The sequence below is a fragment of the Octopus bimaculoides genome, chromosome 3, assembly GCF_001194135.2.
Source record: "Octopus bimaculoides isolate UCB-OBI-ISO-001 chromosome 3, ASM119413v2, whole genome shotgun sequence".
Classification (NCBI taxonomy): Eukaryota; Metazoa; Mollusca; class Cephalopoda; order Octopoda; family Octopodidae; genus Octopus; species Octopus bimaculoides.
Window position 1 is genome coordinate 68,565,490 of NC_068983.1, and position 24,401 is coordinate 68,589,890.

The following is a 24,401-nucleotide window of genomic DNA, read 5'->3' on the forward strand; positions in this document are numbered from 1 at the left end:
TGCAGCCAACGAAACATTGCCTTGTGTTGTCACAGAGATTTGATCACATTGATATTGGAGGGCTTACGTGGGTCAGACAGAGGCAAAGCCGGCAGAGGTAAAGAATACGCACACCATCCGTTTTCAGTGTAACCCTAACCCTAAACTCCGAATACGGGTGGTGTGTGTATTCTTTACCAAAGAATACCGCAAAGCCTATCCTCAGATTTGTCATTAAGAAAGAAGAGAAAAAATATACACAGGTATTAAATGCTTTTTCATTTGTTTTTAAGATCAAGGAAATTTTCGTGGTGGAAAGAAGTTCTGTTGATTAAATCGATTCTTTTATATACCTTTTAATAATGTAAGACCTGAATTGTTATGGGGGAGGGGATAGTTGATTACATTAACTTAATGTAATTAACTGGTAATGTTGCAAATATCGGAGACATGAAAATGGAAATGAATTACAGCGGGAAAGGAAAAGAGACTTTTAATGACAAAAGATTAAATAAACGAACGCTATGGCAGCGTCGAGCAACATTAACAGGAAGTTAGCAACGAACGAGACAGGTAACCTCGTTTACTTCCTGTCAAACAGAAACCAAACGAAAATCCAGCCAAACAGTTTAGAATACAGCAACGGCACTCACTGCGTCTTGTCAGAACGGTTTTCGGGCTAGGATTTAACTTTTGCAGGGATAGAAACATTGACTTTTGTCAATTGATTGTTGACTTAACTTATCATCATCAACAGAATAAACAATAACATTATTACCGCCAACAAGTGGCTATGGCACTGGGCGACTTCGAATACATTTGTACAGTAAAAGCCAATGGCTATATCCCAGTATCGAAATATAAATCAAAAACCACAGGCCTGTCTGTGTTCATGGCTGCTGTTGATGGACCAATTGTCAATGGATATTTTTGTTTAGGTAAAACTTTTACTCATCTTTCCTTTCATATTCCATTTACTACAGTTTTATAAGTTTGTCTTCTTGATTGTCTTTCTTTGTTGCCCATGCGTTTTTTTGTTTTAGTTATTTTTATCTTTGACACATAATCTCATTTCTTCTGTGTCTATTTTTGTTTTATATCCCTCAAAGTCTCTTGACACAAAAACACTCATAGTAAACTAACATATTTTTTTTCCTGTTTTTTTCTTTGTCTTCTCTTTATTTTTATGCACACACACACATACAAACACAAAACATCTCTCTCGCATTAAATATCCTTTGTAGATCAATTCCCTTAAATCGCATTCTTCCACCTTAAAAAGGGACAGAATGGTCATGTAATCCTATGTAAGAGTAAATGTTATAGATTTGATCAAGGTTAGCCTTGGGCTAAACGACACAAATATGTGTCTAACCGTTTCTTTCTGCGTCTTTATTCATCATCTGTCTTTTTTACTTTCTCACCTATATCACTGTTCATGTCTCTATCATCACAGAAACAGTTATATTCGATGTTGTAACATCTACTCCTCTCTAGCGAGGAAATTTGTGTCTTGCAATCTTTGTCATTCTATTATGTTTGTTTATGACCGGATGATAAGAGTTGACAATTCCTCACTTTGCAAGATTGTTTTCGTATGCTGACAAATACAATTTTTTTACCTTGAAAGATAAGATTACCTGACATGTTTCCCCCCGCCCATCTCAAAGAACGGAGGCACAGTCGAATTGAAACTGAAAATCAAACAATTCGTAGACTACAATGAACCAATGCTAAGATGTAATTGCTGCTGACATGGTAATGGACAGAAAATTTATTTACCCAACATGAAAATCCAAAATTAAAAACGAAGGCCGAAGGGAATCGTTACTTGACAAATGGGAATAGAAAGAAAAACATACTGTCTATATTTTTTTATGAATGTTGATTTTTCTTTTTGAAGTCAAAATTTTGTGGCGTTTTTTCAGTTTTTCGTAACTATGTGAGTGGTCACGTGACGTCATGACGTGGTAATTCTGCGACAAACGCAAATCCCCACGCGATTACTATGTTTAGAAAATTTTGCTTTTGGTTAGATTTGTAAACAGTTATTTATATACACCTTAGTTACAAAATAAACAAATTTCGGCCTCAGTTGTTACTGTGGAAACAAAATTCACGGCAACATAAACGTAATAGAGGGTTTTTTTTTTTTTAAAAAGAAACTTATTTTACATTTTCTATAATTGCGTGGGTGGGCATATTTGTAAGTGGACTTAGGAATAATTATCGCTATCACATAAGGAAAGAAAGAGGTACGAAAATAGGGGGTCAAAAAATAATTCCCAAGGGACTGGATTGATGCCATTCCCGTGACCATCATTGGTGGTTTACTCAGTCTGGATGGGCTCCGCATCTCCGTTGCTCTCAGTGTAAAGCGATGTCTGTGGAGAACTGAAATGTTGTGGTAGGCCACTCGACTCCACTGGCAGGCCTTCATGGTTTGTCCTACCACCCAAATACTGGTTGTTTCGCTCGCCACACCGTGCTAAACTTAACCAGTAAGTGGGCCTTGGCTCGGGTTAATATTCCCCCAGTTCTGGAGCTGGTGGAATTATCCAGAAATGATGGGAAAATGGTCTTACACTTTGCCCCTGGGCAAAAGGTAAGTGCCTCATCTGAGATGTCAGTCTGTGCCTCCTTTGCTCCCTCCCACATCCTGGATGCCGCGTTAAATGGAAGGGTTCCTGCTTGTAGCGTTTGAAACGTTTGGAGGAGCTGGGTCGCTAACAGCGAAGTTCTCATCGTTGGCGACTGACCTTACCATGATATCGGGTGACACCCGTAAGAGTGTTTGCCTCGTCATCGCCCGTGGTAATGCAGCGAGTGTGCTGGCTTGCTTCAGTAGGATGCGTTGAACTTTGTGATGGGTAACCAGCTGATGTGCATTTGGTGTTGAATTGATGTTTTGTCTCTTTTTGCTTTTCTTTTTCGTTCATGTTTGTGTTTTGTTCGGTTTGGGATTTGTATTTTAATGTGGTTTTGTATTATGTATATAATTCTATTAAATGTTGGTGGAAAATAAAATCTTTTTTATTAAAAAAAAAACTTGAAATTTTGAGGGAAAAATTCTTTCAGCATTATAAATTCCAGTTATATGAGACGCAGGATACAATAAAAGGAAAATTGAAGGAAATAAACATCAAATCTTTTGACTTTTTCTTTTCCTATAAGGTAGAATAAGTTATTTCAAAACTACACTGAAAGAAACGTTTTTGCAACCGAATGCTCTACCTAAAGCAACAGGGAATAGAAACCCATGTTCAGTCAAGCAGAGTTATGTGCCTTGCTCAGGACACAAACACTAATTTGGTTCAATAAATATTCGATGGATTTGAAGAGATGCGGTGTCAACCATCTCAAACATGATTTTCAACGACTGCTCTCACGTTTAGAGGAGTACAACTGTCTTCCGAGTCAATCATAAAGATTGTTCCACCATCCTCTCTGAACAGGGAAGGAAAGGGTTGTTTTTCTCACCGCGGTGGCTATAGCGAAAGAGGTTGTATGCAGGACACGAATGAAAGGAGTAGTGACTTGTGTCTTCGCCCAATATATATGGTAAAAGATGGAAGAAAGTGGCGAGCATGTTAAGAATAAATGAACCTGCATGAGTGAAGACATAAAGGTGACCGAAGAGTTCAGTGGTGGAACGGAGCTTGTGGAGTTGAACTCATCCCCCACTCCTTTGTGTTATGTTTGTGTTGTCCTATCATCCGCATATATTTCAAATTTTTATTCAATTAGTTCATATTCGTGTTTTATCATTCGATCCCCGACCCCTTACTTTGTATTGTACTCTCTGTGTCAAGCCTTTATGGCTATAATAAAATCAATTCTTCCTTAACGTGCTAGAGAAAATGGGTCTTAACCTCTTGGATGCACTAGTACATAAGCTTGGTTATTTCAGTGGCTAGTGAGAGCCTTGGTGAACAGACACCAAATAGTTGATGGGGGCAGACTTAGGATAATCCAAGACATAACCATAAATATTTTTGAATTCTGTGTCTGTCATATCAGACGACTACGTAGAAGTAATCAAGGCATGTCCTAGGGCAGTATTTCTCGTGGGGTTGCGAGGATTGAAAAGGAGTGGGCAAATTACAATGTCCAGTAAAATTAAAATAGAATTTACGCTTTCAACTTGTCCAAAATTGAGGCAAATTCTCATTAATGTTTTGAAGGGGCAATAATGTCAACATCTGGGGTTGGATTTATCTGAGAACTACAGTCTAGAACATCTGATTTTTGAGCTCACAAGTTTAGAACTGCTGTTAGCAAATCATTGCACCTCTAGGATGTAGTAGGATGGAGCTTTGGAAAGAAATAGAAATCTCACACTTAATGGGGAAGAAAAAGGGGTAGGTTTTTTTTCCCCTACCTAGTTATTTCTGTGTTCCATACGACGGAAATAACAATTTTCTTCCCCCAAAACATTTTTAATTCTTTATATTTTTGCCCCCATTCGCCTTTCGTAACCTTTAACCGAAACGCCCCCAAGTAGACTTCTATATTGCCTCAGTTCAGTCCTCAGGAATCGACCTTTCGGAACTTTTTTAGCTGCTATTGATTAGTATCGTATATAGATCACACACAAATAATTTTCTTAACGAACAATCACACGAACTTACCTCTATCGTAGTGATGAGGGTATATTTTCAAATGTAGGCCTGTTAACGGACTGCATTAGGAACTTAAACAGTTTCAGCGTTTGATAATTTAAGTATTCAAATTATAAATTGATATTGTTTTTATTCCATTATGTATATGTGAATAAACATACGTAGGCATATACATGTATGATGATGATGTAAGTATATAGACATAGACACTCACACATATATACATATATGCAGGTCATTTTTAAATACACACACACACACACACACATCTCTCTCTCTCTCTCTATATATATATATATATGTATATATATATATATGTATATATATATATATATATATATATATATATATATATATATATATATATATATATATATATATATATATATATATATATACACACACACACACACCTGTATACACACACGCATTTGAAGCATCTCATGGACCTGGATGTTATCAAACATGAAATGAAAATCTGTGATCCCAAACCGCTCAAGATTTATCATTTGTTGAATGTTATCAGCTAGTTATTTAAAAGCCTCCAGTGTGTGTGTGTATGTGTTGCATAAGGTATGCATATCTTACAGACGAATATGAAATCTCTGAAACGCAGGTTTCAAAATTTGTCGTTTTTATTTTTCGTTATACAGCTGACTGTAGAACGCTGTATTTATGATATTTTGATTTTGTTTATTTCAACTTTTATTTCTCTGGAAATCAATGGAAAAAGCTATGTTCCTGTAAAACAGTAGCGTTGATTTGAATTAGTTTTATCTATTCTGTTGCTCTTAAAAAATTTGGTGTGTCAAATTTATTTTAGTCTCATTACACACTTCAAAATAGTTTTGTAAGAGTTTTTTCCCTTAAGAACTTTGTGTGTTTTTATGCACGCGCACACATATATACACACATATCTACAAAAAGAAATTTTAAATTTTGAAAAAAACAAATACGTGATTTGTTTCAGTGTGTGTGTGCCCGCCACTAATTTCTTTTTGACGTTAAATTCCAATATAATTGTAATCCATATCAACTGAAAGGTATTTGCAGAAAATTTTATTTTAAAATAACCATTTTTCTGAGAGTTATGAGGAAACAAAGTCGACTTGTATGATTTATCAGAAACTTAACTCTCCCATCCCCTTCGAAGATATGTTCACAACAAATTCGATACAATTGGAATCTACACTATTTGAAAGGCATTTGTAGAAAATTTTTTTTAAATGCCCATTTTTCTGAAATTTGATAGGGAGGTCATTTGTGTAGCTATGCCGTGTGTGTGTGTATGTAAATATATCATTTATCTTTTCATTTTTATCTGGTTTCAGTCATTTGACTGCAGCCATGCTAGAGTACTGCTTTGGAGGATTTTTAGTCGAACAAATTGACCCCAAGGCTTATTTTTTTTAAAAGCTTAGTACTTATTCTATGTCTGTTTTGCCAAACCGCTAAGTTATGGGGATATAAACACATCAACACCGATTGTCAAGCAGTGATGGCAGAAACACACACACACACACACATGTATATAAATTATGAGTTAGGGGTTATGCAACCGTCTAAGGGATAAATGTATCCGTAGGCACTACTGGTGTATTACCTCACTATGTAGAGGCCTTGCTGTAAGGTTAACAGTAGTTGGTAATTTAAATGGTAAAACCATGGTTTATTATATTCAGGTAAGAAAAGAAATGGAGCAACAAGTAACAATTAGAAGTTGATCATTAGTATTAAAAGGTCATATAGTTTAATTGTTCAAGAACATTTTCAGCTGTTTCAGTTTATTTCAGTTTGTTATAACAAACTGTCTTTATGACCCCTGTACATCTTCCATAAAATTACGAAACTGCTATAACAGTTTGAAATAACAAACTGAAACGGCTGTAAACGTTCTTGAACTACTATTAAACTATGACCTTTTAATACCAATGATCAACTTCTAATTGTTAATTGTTACTCCATTTCTTTTCTTATCTGTATATGTAGATAAAACTTACTTAGAAATGGATGCATGGTGTTCAATCATATAATATAAATAATATATATACATACATATATGTATATTCTTACATATATATTCTCACGGTGGTGCACCAGCATGACCGCAGCCACTTGGCTGAAACACATAAATAAATAAATATGTATATATACATATGCATATATGGGCACAGGACATCACAGAACGTAAGCATGAAATACAAAAACATGGAATACAAACTTTTTTTGCAAACAACGAAAGAAACAAATGGAAAGAAAGACAAGCAACATAAAAAAAAACGACCCTTCATCAGTTGTCAGCTGTTTTCTATTCCATATTTCAAGCAATTCACAACAAGATACATCTTCGACAAAACAGTTGCTCCCGCAAAGCAAATTAAATAAAATTTGGGATTTTGCGGAGGGTCAAAGTTGGTAATGAAAACAGGACAGTGAAAACAAACAGGAAGGGCTGCTAAGCCTGAACTAGGTGAATTGGCGAATGCGGAGGAACAAGCTCTGGCAGGAGACAGACAAGAATGCGTCCTATCCTGCAGCTGATCGGAAGGAAAGAAAGAAAAGATGGCCAATGGTCACTTGTGAGCGAGAGAGCAAAGGAGGAAGAGTGAGGGATAGAGAGGGACAGACAAAACGGCGAAGGGGAGAGGAATGCATTCTTGTCTGTCTTCTGTCTGTTCTTGTTCCTCTGTGTTCCCCAACTCACCTCATTTAGGCTTAGCTCCTCGCAAAATCCCAACGAGACTCAAGCACACATCTGTACACATGACAAGAATAAAACCATTGTAAGCCTTTCATATATACAGATGTGGATTCAACTTAACAGAGGTAAAAGCTCTGAACATTCTCCATATTATTCTAGCAATTACACTTTCTGCACAACCTCTTCCACAGCTAATTAGATCACCTAGGTAACAAAAATTATCTACAACTTCCAGAAAGCCACTGGTACATTTGGGGAAATCAGCTTCCCAGGTATCTGTAGTCTTTATAACCCCTGTACATCTTCCATAAAATTTCCAAAGTGGAAAAAATTCCTACTCATTTTGAGCATGCACAGACATCTTTCTCCATGCATATCTATTTCTAAAGCATTCTAATTGTGACCATCCTATTTTGTTTTTTTTAAAAACGTGTTCCAGTTATAATTTGGCTTGCATCTGTCAAGTTAACTCGTTCAATAGTGAAACAAGAGACTTTTGATCAAAGGCATTCTATTTGTGGTTTACTCATTTTTTTTTTGTAGCAATTGTAATATGTTGAAAAATAAATGCTGGGTCTTAGTTACAGTAATGTTTGTTTTTCAAAATTTTTATGGATTAATTTTAGCAAAATTTATATATTGAAGAGGAATGTAGTTATTTTTTAGCACATTGGGTAATAATATATACACATGCACATGGGTCTGTCATTGTGTAATCCCAGACTAGCTCTGATCCAGCGTAGTGCATTCCATACTACATAATCCAGTGTGTCTTTAAAAACATAGAAGACAGGTTATGAGATGAGGACAATTTGGTTTAAAGACAAGATGGTCATGTTTGGAACATAGGACAAGCATGGTAGAATGTTCTTAAAAAAGACTGGATGGGTGGAATTGTAATACTTTAACCCTTTAGTGTTTAAACCGGCTGTATCCGGCCCAAATATTCAACACATTTTATGCTCAAACTGGCCAGAACCAGCCTCTCACACCTACCTTGCAATGTCATTCTAAAAATAAGCAATTACATCTTTCCAATCTTGAAGCTACAAAATAATATCAGATAAATTTTTTGAAATGTGAATAAATAAGGATTACTTTTGACAAATTAATCTAAACACTAAAGGGTTAAAAAAAAGACTGGTTGGTGATAGTTGGAACACTTTTTAAAAGTTCATTGAAGAAACCAATGAAAGAGCTTGTGTGTGGCCATTCGACTTACTAAAATAAGGCTGATGTTCATTGCTACACTGTCACACTAAGCATTTGCAAAGCTGCTAGGCCTTACAGAAATAGCAGCTAACTCTCTCTCAAATTGCTACTAACTTCAGAAAAAGATACATTGGATAACGTAGTTTTTTAGATGTGTGAAATTTGAATGAAATATGGAATAGCCATAACTAATGTCTTGTTTCTTAGTCTTCTGGACGTAGGCTGACCTAGGACTCTGTTAATCCCTGATAAACTAGAGAAGCATAAAAGAAAAGGACATTAGTCTTCGACAGGAAATGGAATAGTCAAAGCAGAGACACTTTCCATCATTAGGACTGACATGAGACTAAACTACATCATACCTCAATAAACTTATCTCTACATACATGGGTGCATGACCTGAAAACACCCTTTTCAAATGATGGTCACAGTTGGAAAGTTTTTGATTATAATTTTGCTCAGTCATAGCTGATCTAGGCCTAAACAGTATATAATTAATTCAAAGTTAATTTCTCTTTTCTTCACAAAGCACATTATGCACTTCACTTCCAATTGAGGAGTCATTTTGTTTAAAATATACTGCTTATTTGTCCAAAGGTAAACCTTGATTGAGGTGACCTGTGATCAAAAGTATTCTATCTTGTCATTGTCATTTTTTTCCTTAAAAAGTGTACCTAACATTGCATTATCCAGTGTATCTTGTTTGAGACAGTAGTAGGATGTGTGATTTGAGGAACATTTGACTGCAGCTTTTAGCTGATTGAATGATTTACAGACGTGAATGAAATGAGAGAAAAAGTCACAATTTTGGCTAAGAAAATGTCCTTTCATTTAAATATTATAAATAATAGTTATTAAATCAATTCGTTTAACTGTAAATACATGATTTGCACACAATAATACAGTTTATATAATACTAGCAGAGGCACCCGGCGTTGCCTGGGAATGAAATTGTTGCTTATATACTTGAAGTAAAAAAGGCAAGATATGCTGTATAGAAATTTGAGAGGACATTCTGTAGATGGACTCTCAGATGAATGATGGCTGGGTGCCTCTCATGAATGGGGAAAATTGAAGATGTGCCAAAAAGCCTCATTGGTACTTGGAAACTTTTACGAAAATTAAAATGGGGATTAAATGAAAAAAATGATTTACGTGAATATCCTCACAAGAGTAATTGAAATAAATGGCGATTGTGGAACCCCGCGCGCGCATTTAACGTGTGCCTTTGTAAATATGTTTGTATACATTTATATATGTGTGTGTTTGTAAGAGAGAGAGAGGTTTGTTGTCATGTATACGTACATGCATAAATATACATACATCTTTGGATGTATGCATATGACAACACAGCCCTTGACTCACTCACATTCCGTCTCTTACAAATACGCACGCGCGCTCATACACACGTGTGTCTTTGTAAATATGTTTGTATACATTTATGTATGTGTGAGTGAGTCAAGGTGTGTGTGTGTGAGACAGAGTGAGAGAGCGGTGTGTATGTAGTATTTACTCTCTCTCTCTCTCTCATACACACTCACACACAAAATAGAGAGTGAAGCTTTTTGCCGTTGTTACGTCAATACCGGAAGTTGACATTGAGGAACCTTTTTAAAGAAGTTAATCTTAAATATAAAGCAATATTATTTAGTTTTAATTTAAAAAATCAAATGAAGAGCCTAAGATTTATCCGAGGTCAAATTATTCATGCATTACAAGTATGGAAGCATTTGGTGAAGTCGATTTCACGTGAAAAGCGATTACACACACATCTCTGTTTTATATGTAGTATAGATAGATATAGATTACATATATGTGGAAAAAAAAAATCTTGTTTTTTCCAATATCTGAAATGAAACACTGAAACAAGAAAAAAAAAACATTAAATCAGAGGCTTTGTCATTGAGTCATTAATTATAAATAGTTAATGCAATGTCGACAGTTACTCGAGTTAACTTCCAATATCGATAATTACAACTTCTAATATAGACAGTTACTGTTGTGTTATTTATACATAAAGTAGAAATTGTAAAAGTGTTCAGTAGTTAAGTCTGTTCCAAATGTCAGTGTTAATTCTCTAGGAATGACAGTTTACTTCACTTCCTTATAGGAGAAAGACAAACTGTTGGCCAAATCTAGAAAGCTAGGCTATTTCCTTATTTATAGCTGGTGAGTGAATGTGATCTGCTCTAGAGACAGGACAGAACATCTTCAGTATTTTGAAACTAAAGATTTCATGAGATGGTAATACCTTTTTCACCTAACCACACTTTGTCAAAATTATTTTAAGTTTAGAAAATGTAGCGTTGCTTCTTAAAAACCTGGGGTGGATGCTTTAAATAAGGTTTTGTCAATAATATGGAAACACTATTAGATCAAAATGAGGTTCCAAAATAGTGGCAGAGTGTGTTGGAGTATATAATTATGCTCTTGCTATGGTTATGTGCTTTTTTGTTTTACCAGTGGTTAAAATATTGTCCAGGTTGGTATCCATGCTAGCTTTGTTCTCAGCCCACTCTTACTATAGTTCTCCAGGCCATAACTGAAGAATTTATGTATTAGCTGTCTCTGAGAGCTATATACAGATAGCCTACTTGTCAGAGATGACTCTGCTAAAGAAAAATGGAAATTCTGAACACAGAAAATAGACTCCCTCAAATGTTGAAGGGGATCTTCTGTTACTGAGATGATCAAGTATGTGATGAAGGTTGTTCCAAAAGCATAGCTGTTAAAATATAAACAGGCTGGGCAAAGTTTAGAGAGCTGCTACCTCTGTTAGCAACAAAAGTCCTCTCATTCAGAGTGAAAGGCAGATTGTATGATGCCTGTGTACAAACAACTATGCTACATGGCAGTGAGACATGGACTGTGACTACTGAGGACATGCAAAGGCACGAAAGAAATGAAGCCAGTATGCTCCACTGGATGAATGTCAGTGTGCATATATGATAGTGTAAGTGATTTGAGAATAAAAGTGGGTATAAGTGTGGTCATATGATGTGTATGGATGAGGACAGCTGCATCAAAAAGATCTCTAATTGTGGAGGGAACGTGTGAAAGGGCTACACCCAGGAAGACATAGGATGAAGCAGTGAAAAAGAATCTTCAGACATGAGACCTCACGGAGATGACAAATGACTGAGACTGCTGGCAGTTTGCTGTGCTTGAGGAAACACATCAAGCTAAGTAAAATCATGGTTGTCCTTGCATACAGGCAGATCTCCTACATTCCTCTTCAGCTGAGCAACCCTAATCTTGCAGGCTCGTGGGTTTTGGTGCCCCAGATAAAGCACCCATGCTAGTGCCACAAAGAAGTGCCCATGCTGGTGCTGTGTAAAAGCACCCAGTACACTCTGGAAAGTAGTTGACATTAGGAAGGGCATCCAGCCATAGAAACCATGCCAAAACAGACATGGAAACCAGGCAGCTCTTCAGCTGGCCAGCTCTTGCCAAACTGTCCAACCCATGCCAGCATGGAAAACTGATGATGAAGTGTCCATGCTCAATTTGCAGAAAAGTAGTTAGGAATACCTTTCAGTGTTTTTGACAATATGGATACACAATATGGATACACAAGATGCAGTGAGGTTACAGGCAGACTGGTAGAGAATAAAGACTTCCTATTTAAGATAAATGCAGGAGTGGAGTGACTACAAAATCTTTCAAATGTTTTGTGGGTTTCCTAGAAATAGTTGATAGTTTTTGTTACTAGATTACCTAACAAAGCAATGGAGGAGGGTGATTCAAAAGCAATGTTCATGTAGCTGTGATGCCTCTGCTAGCAAGAATGGGATTCTGTCTGTATGCAGAGGGCAGATTGTACGAATCTGTATAAAGAAGTGCAACATTTCATGGTAGTGAAACAAGGGTCTTGAAGCTCAAAGGCATATTTTCAAGAACTGTGTACCCAATATTACATTATCTAGTATGTGAAGGCGCACGGTTCAGTGGTTAGAGCGTCGAGCTTACGATCGTGAGGTTGTGAGTTCAATTCCTGGACCGGGCTGCGTATTGTGTTCTTGAGCAAGACACTTTATTTCACGTTGCTCCAGTTAACTCAGCTGTCGAAATGAGTTGCGACATCACTGGTGCCAAGCTGTATTGGCCTTTGCCTTTCCCTTGGATAACATCAGTGGTGTGGAGAGGGGAGGCTGGTATGCATGGGCGACTGCTGGCATTCCATAAACAACCTTGCCCAGACTCTTGCCTCAGAGGGTAACTTTCTAAGTGCAATCCCATGGTCATTCATGACCGAAGGGGATCTCCTCAGTATGTCTTAAGATGGTAAGGTGGTGTTTAAGAAATTTATCCGTACCAATGTCAAGAGACATTATAGTTATACAATGTCAGTAAGAAATTTTCTTTTTAAGTTGTTTTCTTGTGCAGTTAAAAATGTTTTGCCATCTGCTTATCATGTAATGCTGATCAAATTATTTAGGAGGTAACTGAGAATGTCATCATAATCGTTTTAGCTTTTACTTTTGCATGCTTGCCTGGGTCAGAAGGAATTTGTTGAGGTAGATTTTCCTGTGGCCGGATGCCAGCCTTCACTTGTTTCTAAGCAAGGTATAATATTTCCTTATGACCAGACATGTTTTCACAGAAGATTGAAAATGGATATTGCTAGCATGCCAGTGACACTCATAACTATCATGTGAAGTCAAGGCAAAGAAACAGTAACATTCTCTCCCTCTCCTTCTCTCTCACCCTCTCCTTCTCTCTCACCCTCTCTCCCTCTCTCACACACATATAATATGACAGGATTGTTTCAGTTTATGTCTAGCAAACCCACTCACAAAGTTTTGGTCAGCTTGGGGCTATAGTAGACACTTGCTCACAGTGTCATGCGATGGGACTGGACCATGTGGTTGGAAAGTAAATTTCTTCACACATAGTCACATTTACATCTATCAAATGTAATGTTAACATTAAAAAAATGATCATATAAAAAAAGGGGGGGGGGCTCTTAATTAGAAAGTGAAGCACAAAAAATTTATAGTTTAGATCAGGAGAATAATTTTTATTCACAGTCAATGACTTTATGCACTAGTTTTTTATAGAACTAAAAAATTGCTACCTTTTAAGACCAGTTTTCCAATTTGAGGATATTTTGATATGTTGCTTCCTTCAGTTGCAATCCATGAATAATTGCTCTTCTGTTTCTTCACCATTCTCCTAGGCCAAGAATGTCATAGGGACTGGCCTTCCTTCTCTGTTTATTTATTTATTTTCCTCGTCTTAAACATCTAAGTCTGTTTAAGAATGCTGTATTGTTTTTTTCTGTTTGTTAACTTTCCAGCCACTGAAGCACACGACGATGATGGACTACCACATACACTGGAACATCTTGTATTTCTTGGAAGTGAAGAATACCCTTACAAGGTAAAAATATGAAGCTTTTTATTTGTCCATGTAAGAGATTTTCCGAAATATTTCAAATTGATTCAGTTTAAATGACCTGAAGAACCATTAAATAACTACATCTGAGTGTCATATCCATATCTCAAATTTACAACTTACCTTTTCTGCTCTTCTATGAGAACAAGTGAGAAACAATGATTGTATGGTAAATGTAATGAACTGCTTGTTTTTGAACTAAATTTATCTATATATATATATAAAACAGAAACTGTATGTGTGTGTGCAAGTTTGAAGGTTTATAACTCGAGTTCCACCAAATCGATTTGATTGAAATTTCAGACATGCATTTGGTATGTTCTGAGGCATGTTTTAGTCATAATAACTGCTTCGATCAATGTTCGGTTTTCACAAAAACTCAAATCAGTAATTATCAAACTTTTCAAAAAGTTATCTGATTTTGATTAAACTTCACATACCTATGCATTCTTACCCAAGGTTTTTTGTTTCGTTATTATTTTTTTCAAATTCCATTTCCTTTGAGCACAGCACAAGAAAAACCAACTCAAAAAATACCTTTAAAGCAGGCCATAGCGCCAGAACCATTGAGCCGGTTTAAACCACAGTAAGCGAATGCATTTTCACCCAACGAGTCTTATGCCATGGTTCATTTCATTAAATTGCGCTTTGTTTGAGCACAATTCGACAAACTCACATTTGAACAAAATGCCTTTGTTGAGGTAGCTCCTGATTTGTTTTTCTCAGAACACTGACCCCATTCCTTCTCCGATGCATAAGCAATTAATCTCCACCATTGTGTGCACACACATTGTGACCCCACATGACTTCAAAATAGCCACTGCTAATAACAGTAAACATCCAGCACTGAGGCTTTCTGCTCAATCTTTCCAAATGTTACAAACCATGATAATCACCTTCAGAGTGATGCCAGACAGCAAGCCCTTAAGAAAGGTGTTTCTTAACTGTTGGCCTCACAATGGGCCTTAAAAGTATTCCACAAGTGTATGGTTCTAATCTGCGCTGGGCTGAGGAGTAAGGTGTTGAAATCAGAAGAGCATTGCGCAAACGCGATAGCCAAGGTAGAGCTCAAAAAATTTTCTCAAGTGTAAGGTCTTATCTTTCCACAGTTGAATGGTAATTTATCAAGACCCTTGCAACGCCGGGTACTACTGCTAGTAATTAATAAAACAGGCTCCTGTCTCTTTTTCCTTCTTCAGCATAAAGCAATAAGAAGGCATCCAGTTGTAAAAATAATTGTTGTAACAAAAATACCTCATCCATTTTGTTCTTTTACTAGTTTCGAGTTATTGGACTGCAGTCATGCTGTCAAGAACCTAGCAGTTTGGCTGGTTCTTATTTTACTAATGTAAAGAGGCCATAGATGAGATTTCAATACAGAATATAAAAGGACATAACCAAATACCACAGGGGTTTGACATGCTTTTCTGATTTTGCCAAACTACTACTTGAAAAAATAAAAAAGGGAAAAAACACATTGTTAAGAATAAAGAATTGTCATAATCTCCAATTTGCTTTTCATTGTATGTGACTCTTAGAATTTTATGTTAAAATAAGAAGGTACTAAGTAGAATAAAGTACTTTACAATATCCAAAATTTTACAGTTTATTAATCTCAGTTTAACTCCATCTGAGGTTCAACATCTCTATAAGTTACTTTAATGAATGTCAGCACAAATTAGTGGTTAAGAAACTTGCTTCACATTCATAAGGTCCTGAGTTCTGTCCCACAAGTGACTATTACTATAATATTGGGTTGACCCAAACCTTGTGAGTGAAAATAGGTAAGTGAAAAGTGTATAGAAGCTCATTAAATGGATTGTACCTTTGAAAGGTCCAGCATTATCTCATAGATCATGCTGATTCAGCTAGAGAATACACAAACATTTACACATTGATTTGACAAAGAAGCAGTTGATTGAACTGAATTATCATTGATGAAACCAACCAAGGATCCCTCATCTCATCAAGTTTATTAAAATAACAATAACTTCATAAATTTGTATAGTAAATTTTCTTTAAAGAGATTCTTAGTAATCTGTTAACAGTTGTTCTCTGATGGTTTCAGATATTTCTGTGTATTATTCAAGTACATGTCACTGCCTTCTCTGAGTCATATCTATTAGCTCATTTCCTTAAATATGTATCATCATCATCATCATCATCATCATCTTCATCATCATTTAACGTCCGCTTTCCATGCTAGCATGGGTTGGACGATTTGACTGAGGACTGGTGGACCAGGAGGCGACACCAGGCTCCAATCTGATTTGGCAGAGTTTCTACAGCTGGATGCCCTTCCTAACGCCAACCACTCCGAGAGTGTAGTGGGTGTTTTACGTGCCATCAGCACGAGGGCCAGTCAGGCGGTACTGGCAACGGCCACGCTCGAAATGGTGTATTTTACGTGCCACCTGCACAGGAGCCAGTCCATCGGCACTGGCAACGATCTTGCTCGAATGTCTTTTTACGTGCCAGGAAGGCGACGAATGATCGATATGAAAATATATATATTTTTCCCTCCTCTCTGTTAGGAGGCACAAGCACTTTCACACACATGTACACACATGACAGGAACTTCTGCCAACCAAATTCAATCACGGAGCTTCATAATATATATATATATATATATATATATATATATCATCATCATCATCATCGTTTAACGTCCGCTTTCCATGCTAGCATGGGTTGGACGATTTGACTGAGGACTGGTGAAACCGGATGGCAACACCAGGCTCCAATCTAAATTTGGCAGAGTTTCTACAGCTGGATGCCCTTCCTAACGCCAACCACTCAGATATATATGCATATACATATGCACAAACACATGTGCACACACACACACACACACTTTTTTTTCCTCTTCTTCAATAAAATAGTATGATCCAACTATCTTATTTGTGTATTATTTCACTTCTGTTATTTTTCAGGGTGTTCTTGATATGTTAGCTAATCGGTGCCTTGCATCAGGTACGAATGCTTGGACAAACACAGACAACACTTGTTACACTGTTACAACAGCTGGCAGTGAAGGCTTTTGCAACCTGTTACCTATCTTCCTTGATCACATACTTTATCCAATGCTGCCAGTATGTATATACTTTCTCCCTATTACAAAATTAGTCATGTCTTTATTAGCACATATTGTTTGTTTCTCAATTTACGTCTGTTCTCTATGTCACCAAGTATCTTTCCATGTATCTGTCTCTTTGTTTTTTTTCTTCTCCCTTTCTTTGACATTTTCTTCTGTTTTGGGTCTTGTCTGTCTTTCTGTCTTTGTTCAACCCTGTTGTCTTTTTGTGTTGCACACCACAATCCAAAGTAAACTTTATTCAATGAAATTATTATTATTATTATTATATAATACATATGCATATATGTTTTTACATTACAGAGATCAGGTTACATTACTGAAGTGCATCACATAAATGGAAACGGTGAGGATGCAGGTGTGGTGTACAGTGAGATGCAGGCAAGAGAGAACACTGGTGAAAGTCTTGCCTATTTAGCAATGTTACGTTATGTCTACCCTGAAGGCTGTGGTTACAGATCAGAGACTGGAGGCATCTTGAAGAACTTGAGAACAAGTACAACATATGACAAGGTCAGTTCATTTAGATCATTGGTAGGAATGGTCTAGAAAACATGACTGTCTTGTGTGTTGCAGACAACAGCATACTAAGTCAATAAGGTATTGGACTACTGGCTAAAATAGATACATATCTTATCACCAGTGGTCCAATTCACTTATATCTTGAGCCACTGAGGTGGCCTCTGTCAGCTTGACTAACTTTGAAAAGCAGACATCTTACTATCTTAACCCATTAAAGGCCATAATTCAACTAAGAATATTATTTATTTATTTTTACATTTTCTTGGCTCCCAAGGGCTCTTTAATTATATTTCTCCTGTTATATTGCTTATTTTACTTCAAGAATACTATAAATATTCTGTAAGTATATAATGAAAGAAACACAATAGCTTTTATAATATTATTTATTGGTTAAAAAAACAAAGAACACATTGGATAACTTGGTCCTCAGTACATTATCCCTTAAAAAAAGATAGGATCGCCATGGATGAAATATCTTTGACTGTAGATCTGTTTAATCTGAGTCGTCCTGGATCCACACAACAGCATGTATCTTGGTCCAAGTAAGTAGTGGGTACCACAAGGTAAGAAAAACTGTAAGGAGTGGTAACTGCAAAATTGAATGTTAGTTTGTAGTGTACTCCACTCATGGGTATAACCTGAAATGTGGGCTCCACCAGATACATAAAACTGCATATGTACTGTTTTATGTAGGAGCTTAAAGAGGTGTCCTTAACATTTCTGTAATACCTATTATAGACATCACAGTATGACTAATCGGTAATTTAATATTGTTTTAGTGTTGTAACTTCTGTCAGTGTTGTCAACACTAACAATGTTTTAATTAAAAATTCAATATATAACTTCCTTGTATACCAATCTGCATGCTACATATAATTACTTGATCTTGAATAGGTCGACTTCAGCAAAGGTGTTACACACAGTCTTAGCCTTGATTGGAAATAATTTAATCTGAAATTTTTATTTGTAATTAATTATATTTTTATTATTTGTTGCAAAAAAAAAAATGATGAGAAAACAACAAAATTGTAAATTTCTTACAACTAGGTTTGCAGTTATCATAAAGAATTTTACCGACCTGAAAATCTTTGCCTAATCATAACGGGTCAACTGAGTAATGACGACCTATTTCATCAACTGCAGAAGTTTGAAGAAAAGATCATTAAAAAGGTAATGATATTTTTCAATTTACTGGTTGATGATAAAGCTTCTCCTTTCTCTTCTTTCAATCTCTTTTATTTTTAACTATTATATATTTACCTAATATATATATATATAAAACTTACTTGGAAAAGGATGCGTGGCATTCGATCATATAATAATATAAATGATATATGAATATATGCATATATCCATACATATATGTACATACCTACATCTATATGCATACATACATGCATATATGGGTACAGGACATCAAAAAACAGTTGAACTGAGAAAATGAGAAACGAAAACAGAAAAGGAACTTTTTTCGAACAATGAAAAAAACAGAGAAATGAGACATGCAACATAAAGAGTATACTCCTTCGTCAGTTGTCCCTGTTCCATCTACTCCGCATTTCGAAGGCAAGGACAATACGCGACTTCGTTGGAACAGTCCTTCCTGCAAAGCAAATTAAATAAAATTTGGGATTTTTTGCGGAGGGTGAAAGTGTTAACAAGAACAGGACAGTGAGAACAAGACATAAAAAACAAACGGTGAGGGCTGTTGAGCTAAGACGATAGAAAAATTATTATGAATGCTATGTAGACATGCTATGAGAGAAGAGACAGAAAAAACACATCCTTTCTGTAGGAAGGCAGTGGGCAGAAAAAGAGATCCCCTTTCATCATGTGTCAGCGACTAGAGAGTCAAGGAGGAAGAGTGAGAGAGAGAGAGAGAGGGAACGGTGAAAGGGAGTGAAGAATAGGTAAAGGGTAGGAGAGAAAAACAAAGGATGAAGAACAAGAGAGGGAGAGAGATAGACAGGGAAGAGATGGTAGAAGAGTGCGCATGGTAATTATTAAAATAAAACTTACTTGGAAAAGGATGCATGGTGTTCGATTATATAATAATATAAATATATGCATATATCCATACATATATGTACGTACTTACATCTATATGTATACATACATGCATATATATATATATCATATTTATAAAATTATATATTTCATCATCATTTAACATCCTTTGTCCATGCTGGCATGGGTAGGATGGTTTGATTGGGCTGGCGCGCTGGAAGGCTGCGCCAGGCTCCAGTCTGATTTGGCATGGTTTCCTATAGCTGGATGCCCTTCCTAATGCCAACCACTCTGAGAGTGTAATGGGTATTTTTACATGCCACTGGCATGGGTGCCATTTACGTGACATCTGTTTTCAGATATGATCCATCCCATTCTTATAAAAATAATAACTCTGTCCAAATTGGTGTGCTAAACACAAATTGTCATTTCTGTCAAGCATTAAAATTCTCAAATGAAACAAATGGTATGTGCTGCTCAGGCAATCAGGAAACATTGCCAACACTACCAACTCCTTTTCAACCTCATATGGATCTTCTAGACGGCATTTCCATCCAGTCAAAGGATTTTCTGAACAATATCAGGCAATATAACTCTGCATTTCAAATGACATCGTTTAGCATATCTAAGAAGACAGATAAACATGAATTTACGCTGACGTCAAAGTTCAAATGCAAGTCTTATCACCCCATTGGCTCCCTGTTACCCACAAATGAACAACCACAGTTCCTCCAAATTTACTTTATAAGTGATGTAGGACAACAAACCCAAAAGAGGTGTTAAAATGTCAGATGATGGGTCATGTTAGACACAGCGCTGACTGCTGCAAAAGAGAATATATCCACTGACAGCTTTTCGGTGCGTTCAAAATTCACATAACCCCCACCTCCAGTTTTCCATGATAGACTAGGATCTGAAATGCTCCAAACGGATGCATAGCGTGTTGCTTAGTCAAATTAGCCCAGCATTTACTCCACAAATGTTTTGTTGTCAATAATGCACTTTCCCATTTCACCTGTTTCAACATAACTGTAATATATTATATACAAACTATGCCATTTTAATCCTGAGCAGCGCCGGGTATCTCTGCTAGTATATACATATATAGAAATTAGTTTCATCAGTTTCATTATGTGTGACATATATATATATTCCTTTTTATATCTGTTTCAGAATAATAAAGTTCCATTCACTCGACCATGGCAGTCACCCATAACTCCATTGACTGGATCACTTGTAAAAGCAATTCTTTACCCTTCAGATGAAGACACTCATGGTTTAGTTCTCTCTGCATGGAGAGGTCCACAGGCCAAAGTAAGTTGTTTTCATGTATTAAACTTTTTAATAAATCTAATGGATGCACAGTAATGTTAGTTTTAATATTTTCCTCATAGGAAATATGCACAGGTGTGGCTGTGTGTTAAGAAGTTCACTTCCCAACCACTGTGTGGCATCTTAGGCAAGTTTTTTTCTACTAGAGCCCTAGGCTGATCAAAGACTTGTGAAAGGATTTGGGAGATGGAAAGCGAAAGAAGCCTGTCGTGTGTGTGTGTGTGTTGCTGCGTCCTTGCCTTGCCATTGTGGAGTAGTTTTAAGTGAGTGTCCCTCTCAGTATAAAATAAAACCTTCCCTGTGGGAGGGAAAACAGAGCAACACGAAATACAAACTTAGTGTGCTATTGATACTTACTGAACATATATTCTATTCCTAAAATAACTCTAATGTGAGTATTGATAAATGTTTGTTGTTTTGATCAGTGGAACTATGTACTAAGTAATCCCCAGGAGCTTTCACACAGTTTCCAGTTTCGCTTAGGATGCAGTTACTGAAGGTTCTGCACTCATGGATCAAACTTGGACTTCATGAATATGAAGCAAATTTTGCAAAATGGTCCTAAAAAGCAATTTGTATATATGTTGCTTCGCCAATACTTGAGATTTATTAACGAATTTTGGTATGGTAAATATTAATACAAATTCAATAAGTATAATGATTTATAACAAACAAAAAAAATAGTAATTATGAATAATAATAATCCTTTCTACTAAAGGCACAAGGTCTGAAATTTGGGGGCAGGGGATCCCAGTGTTTCACTGGTACTTAATTTATCAACCCCAAGAGGATGAAAGGCAAGTCGACCTTGGCAGTATTTGAACTCGGAATGTAGCAACAGACAAAATACCACTAAGTATTTCGCCCAGCATGCTAATGATTCTGCCAGCTTGCTGCCTTAGATAATGGTTTCAGATTTTGCCACAAGGGTAGCAACTTTCTGGGAAAGGATAAGTTGATTACATCAACCCCAGTGTTCAACTGGTGTTTATTTTATCAACCCCCAAAAGGATGAAAGGCAAAGTTGACTTTGGTGGAATTTGAACATAGTGGCAGACAATACTGCTAAGCATTTCGTCTGGCATGCTAATGATTCAGCCAGCTCGCCGCTTTAATAATAATGAGATGATGATGATTATAATAATAATAATAATACCAACAACAACAATAAATGCCTTTATTTATTTCTTACTAGCAACAACAAGAAGTCATGGCATTGAAGATTCTTCTTGAGTATCTGAATGATACACCTATTGCACCTTTACAGCGTGACTTTGTTGAAACAAAAAAGCCTTACTGTAGCATGGTAAGTCACTGGTAATTGATAGCACTTCTAACTCTACAGTTCTCATGCTCTCTCTTCACCCCACATCTATTACTCATCTCTTGTAATTCATCACCAACGCCATGACTTGTCACTGTATAATAATGATCAACTGTATCACCAGTTAAAATCACTCATTCATTGATTAGTAGCATTATCTTGTAGAAGTATCATGAAATATGTTGTTTTAATGTAATTGGTAGCATATATCTAGGTTTCAGAACATGTATGTTCCAAATCCCCAGCCTCTTTTCATACAAGGGGTTTTTAATCCAATATATTGTAGCTGTATTAACTCCAAGATACATTGTTAATCAAAGGCTTGCATTGTCAACCTCTATATGTAATAGTTCACCTATTGGATCACTGGTGATAATTCACTAAAGTGAGAAGGTAATCTTTGGTCTACTACTAACATAAGTTTCTAGTGAAGATCACTAGTTTTCAACTCTGGATGTTATGATATAACAATGTTAACCGATATGCAACAACTCCAATGTTAACAGCTCAGTGAAGCCATATGTTTCTAGATGTCTGTCAATGAAGTCTAAATAAATTACATGAGGATTACAATGCAGATGGCATGACCTTATTTTTTGTTCCTCTTTCATAGTTGACAAACGTTAACTGTCAGCTTGGTTTCATCTCACTGCCCCCCCCCCCAGCACTCTCTTTCCCTCACCCACCCTCCAGCTCTGACATTTTGAAAACCAAGTTAAGCATGATATACCAGCAGTGATAAGTTAAAATTGATTTATAAGCTTTCTATTTGTTTAGCTGTACTCTAGTGTATCTGCTATATCTCTCTCTTTCCTATCTCTTTCTCAGTGTCACCTTCTCTGATAAAGAAACTTTATTGTAACATCATGCTTTCCCAAAACATCTTGCTTCACACTTCACTTTAGATTTGTATGGATGTTATGGCATGCATATTTCTATAAACTTTATCTAATATTTTTAGATGCTGGATGTAATGAGAAAAATGTAATACCCATGTATTTTTGCTTTATTCTGTCTCAATTGCTTTTCTCTATCTGATTACAGGTGTCTCATGAGCTTATAGAAAATTCAGTAACTGTTTTCTATTTCCATTTCCGAAGTGTTCCAAAAGAAAACCTTACAGAAATAGTTCCACAGTAAGATTTTTTGTTTTTTTCTGTTACCTTTATCATTCATATTTTGAATTTTTTCAAAGTTTTTTCTCTCAATTCTTTTATTTTCTGTCTCTTCGCTTCTACCCATTTTTTTAACACTATCTCTTGTCTTTATTCTTCACTTTCGTTTATCTTTCATTCTTTTCCATTCTCTCTATTCTTTCTCTTTTGTACATTTGTATTTGATGAATTATTTTGACTTCATTTTAAAAAACTGTTTCATAAGTTGGTGGTTGCAGGCTATATCTCTGTGTATACCATTTAGCATTTCTTTGCAAAGATCCAGCGTAATTACTAGGGAAATAACTTATTTTAGGGTGAGACAGTCAGTTGTTGCCAGCAAACTGCTCATTTAATTTATATTTATACTTATGATTGCCCATTTTCATTTGCTTGAAGCAGTATATAGTAGTCATGTCCTACAACCAAATGGGTTGTTCAAGCATCATTGCTGTCTTATTTTTAAGGGTAAAATACATTGCAAGGACTTTTTGTTGATTTTCAGTGGCTGTGATGTTTAGATGTTGGTCTACTGACCACATGATCTTGAATTGTGCCTGTAAGTAAGATGGTAACTCTACTCGCTCTAGTTTGCTTAACTGAACAGTAACAGATTCATTCCTTCTCTAAGGTGAGAGTGGTTAATAAGGAGAATAACATCCAGTGTAAAAACAAACTGCTCTTCAAAAGCCATCCGACCCTATTCAAGCCTGGGAAATAGATGTATGCAGTAAAATAAAATTAAAGAAATTCAAAAAACAACTTACATCCAGGGAAAAAATGAGTGTTGAAAGGGAAAAAAGAAAATGAAATATTAGTTTTTTTCTATCAAATAGTTGAACAATTTTGAAATATATTTGATATCTGTATTCTTTATCTTCAGACTAAACAAAACTCTAGAAAAGATTTCTAGCGGAGAAGAGAAGATTGATATGAATAGAATGCATACTGTGATCAAACGCAAAATGTTGGACCTGTTGAACTGTGTAAGGAGACAACATATAGCTTTGTTTACTTTTAATTTTAAAATCTTGTCATGTATTTTCTTCTCATCTTC

At 36.1% G+C, this 24,401-nt stretch overlaps 1 protein-coding gene across 1 annotated transcript in view; it reads left to right on the forward strand.

The window, feature by feature from the left end:
- Positions 1-541: 541 nt before the first annotated feature.
- The window catches only part of LOC106872085 (uncharacterized protein C05D11.1), a 44,664-nt gene continuing 20,804 nt past the window's right edge, over positions 542-24,401 (forward strand). Inside the window, exons 1-9 of the mRNA XM_014918940.2 lie at positions 542-917; positions 13,814-13,896; positions 16,845-17,003; positions 17,309-17,518; positions 18,575-18,697; positions 20,708-20,848; positions 22,062-22,172; positions 23,235-23,326; positions 24,228-24,330. Of these exons, the coding sequence (XP_014774426.1) occupies positions 773-917; positions 13,814-13,896; positions 16,845-17,003; positions 17,309-17,518; positions 18,575-18,697; positions 20,708-20,848; positions 22,062-22,172; positions 23,235-23,326; positions 24,228-24,330 (1,167 nt within the window). The 5' untranslated portion in view covers positions 542-772. The remainder of the gene's footprint in view (positions 918-13,813; positions 13,897-16,844; positions 17,004-17,308; positions 17,519-18,574; positions 18,698-20,707; positions 20,849-22,061; positions 22,173-23,234; positions 23,327-24,227; positions 24,331-24,401) is intronic.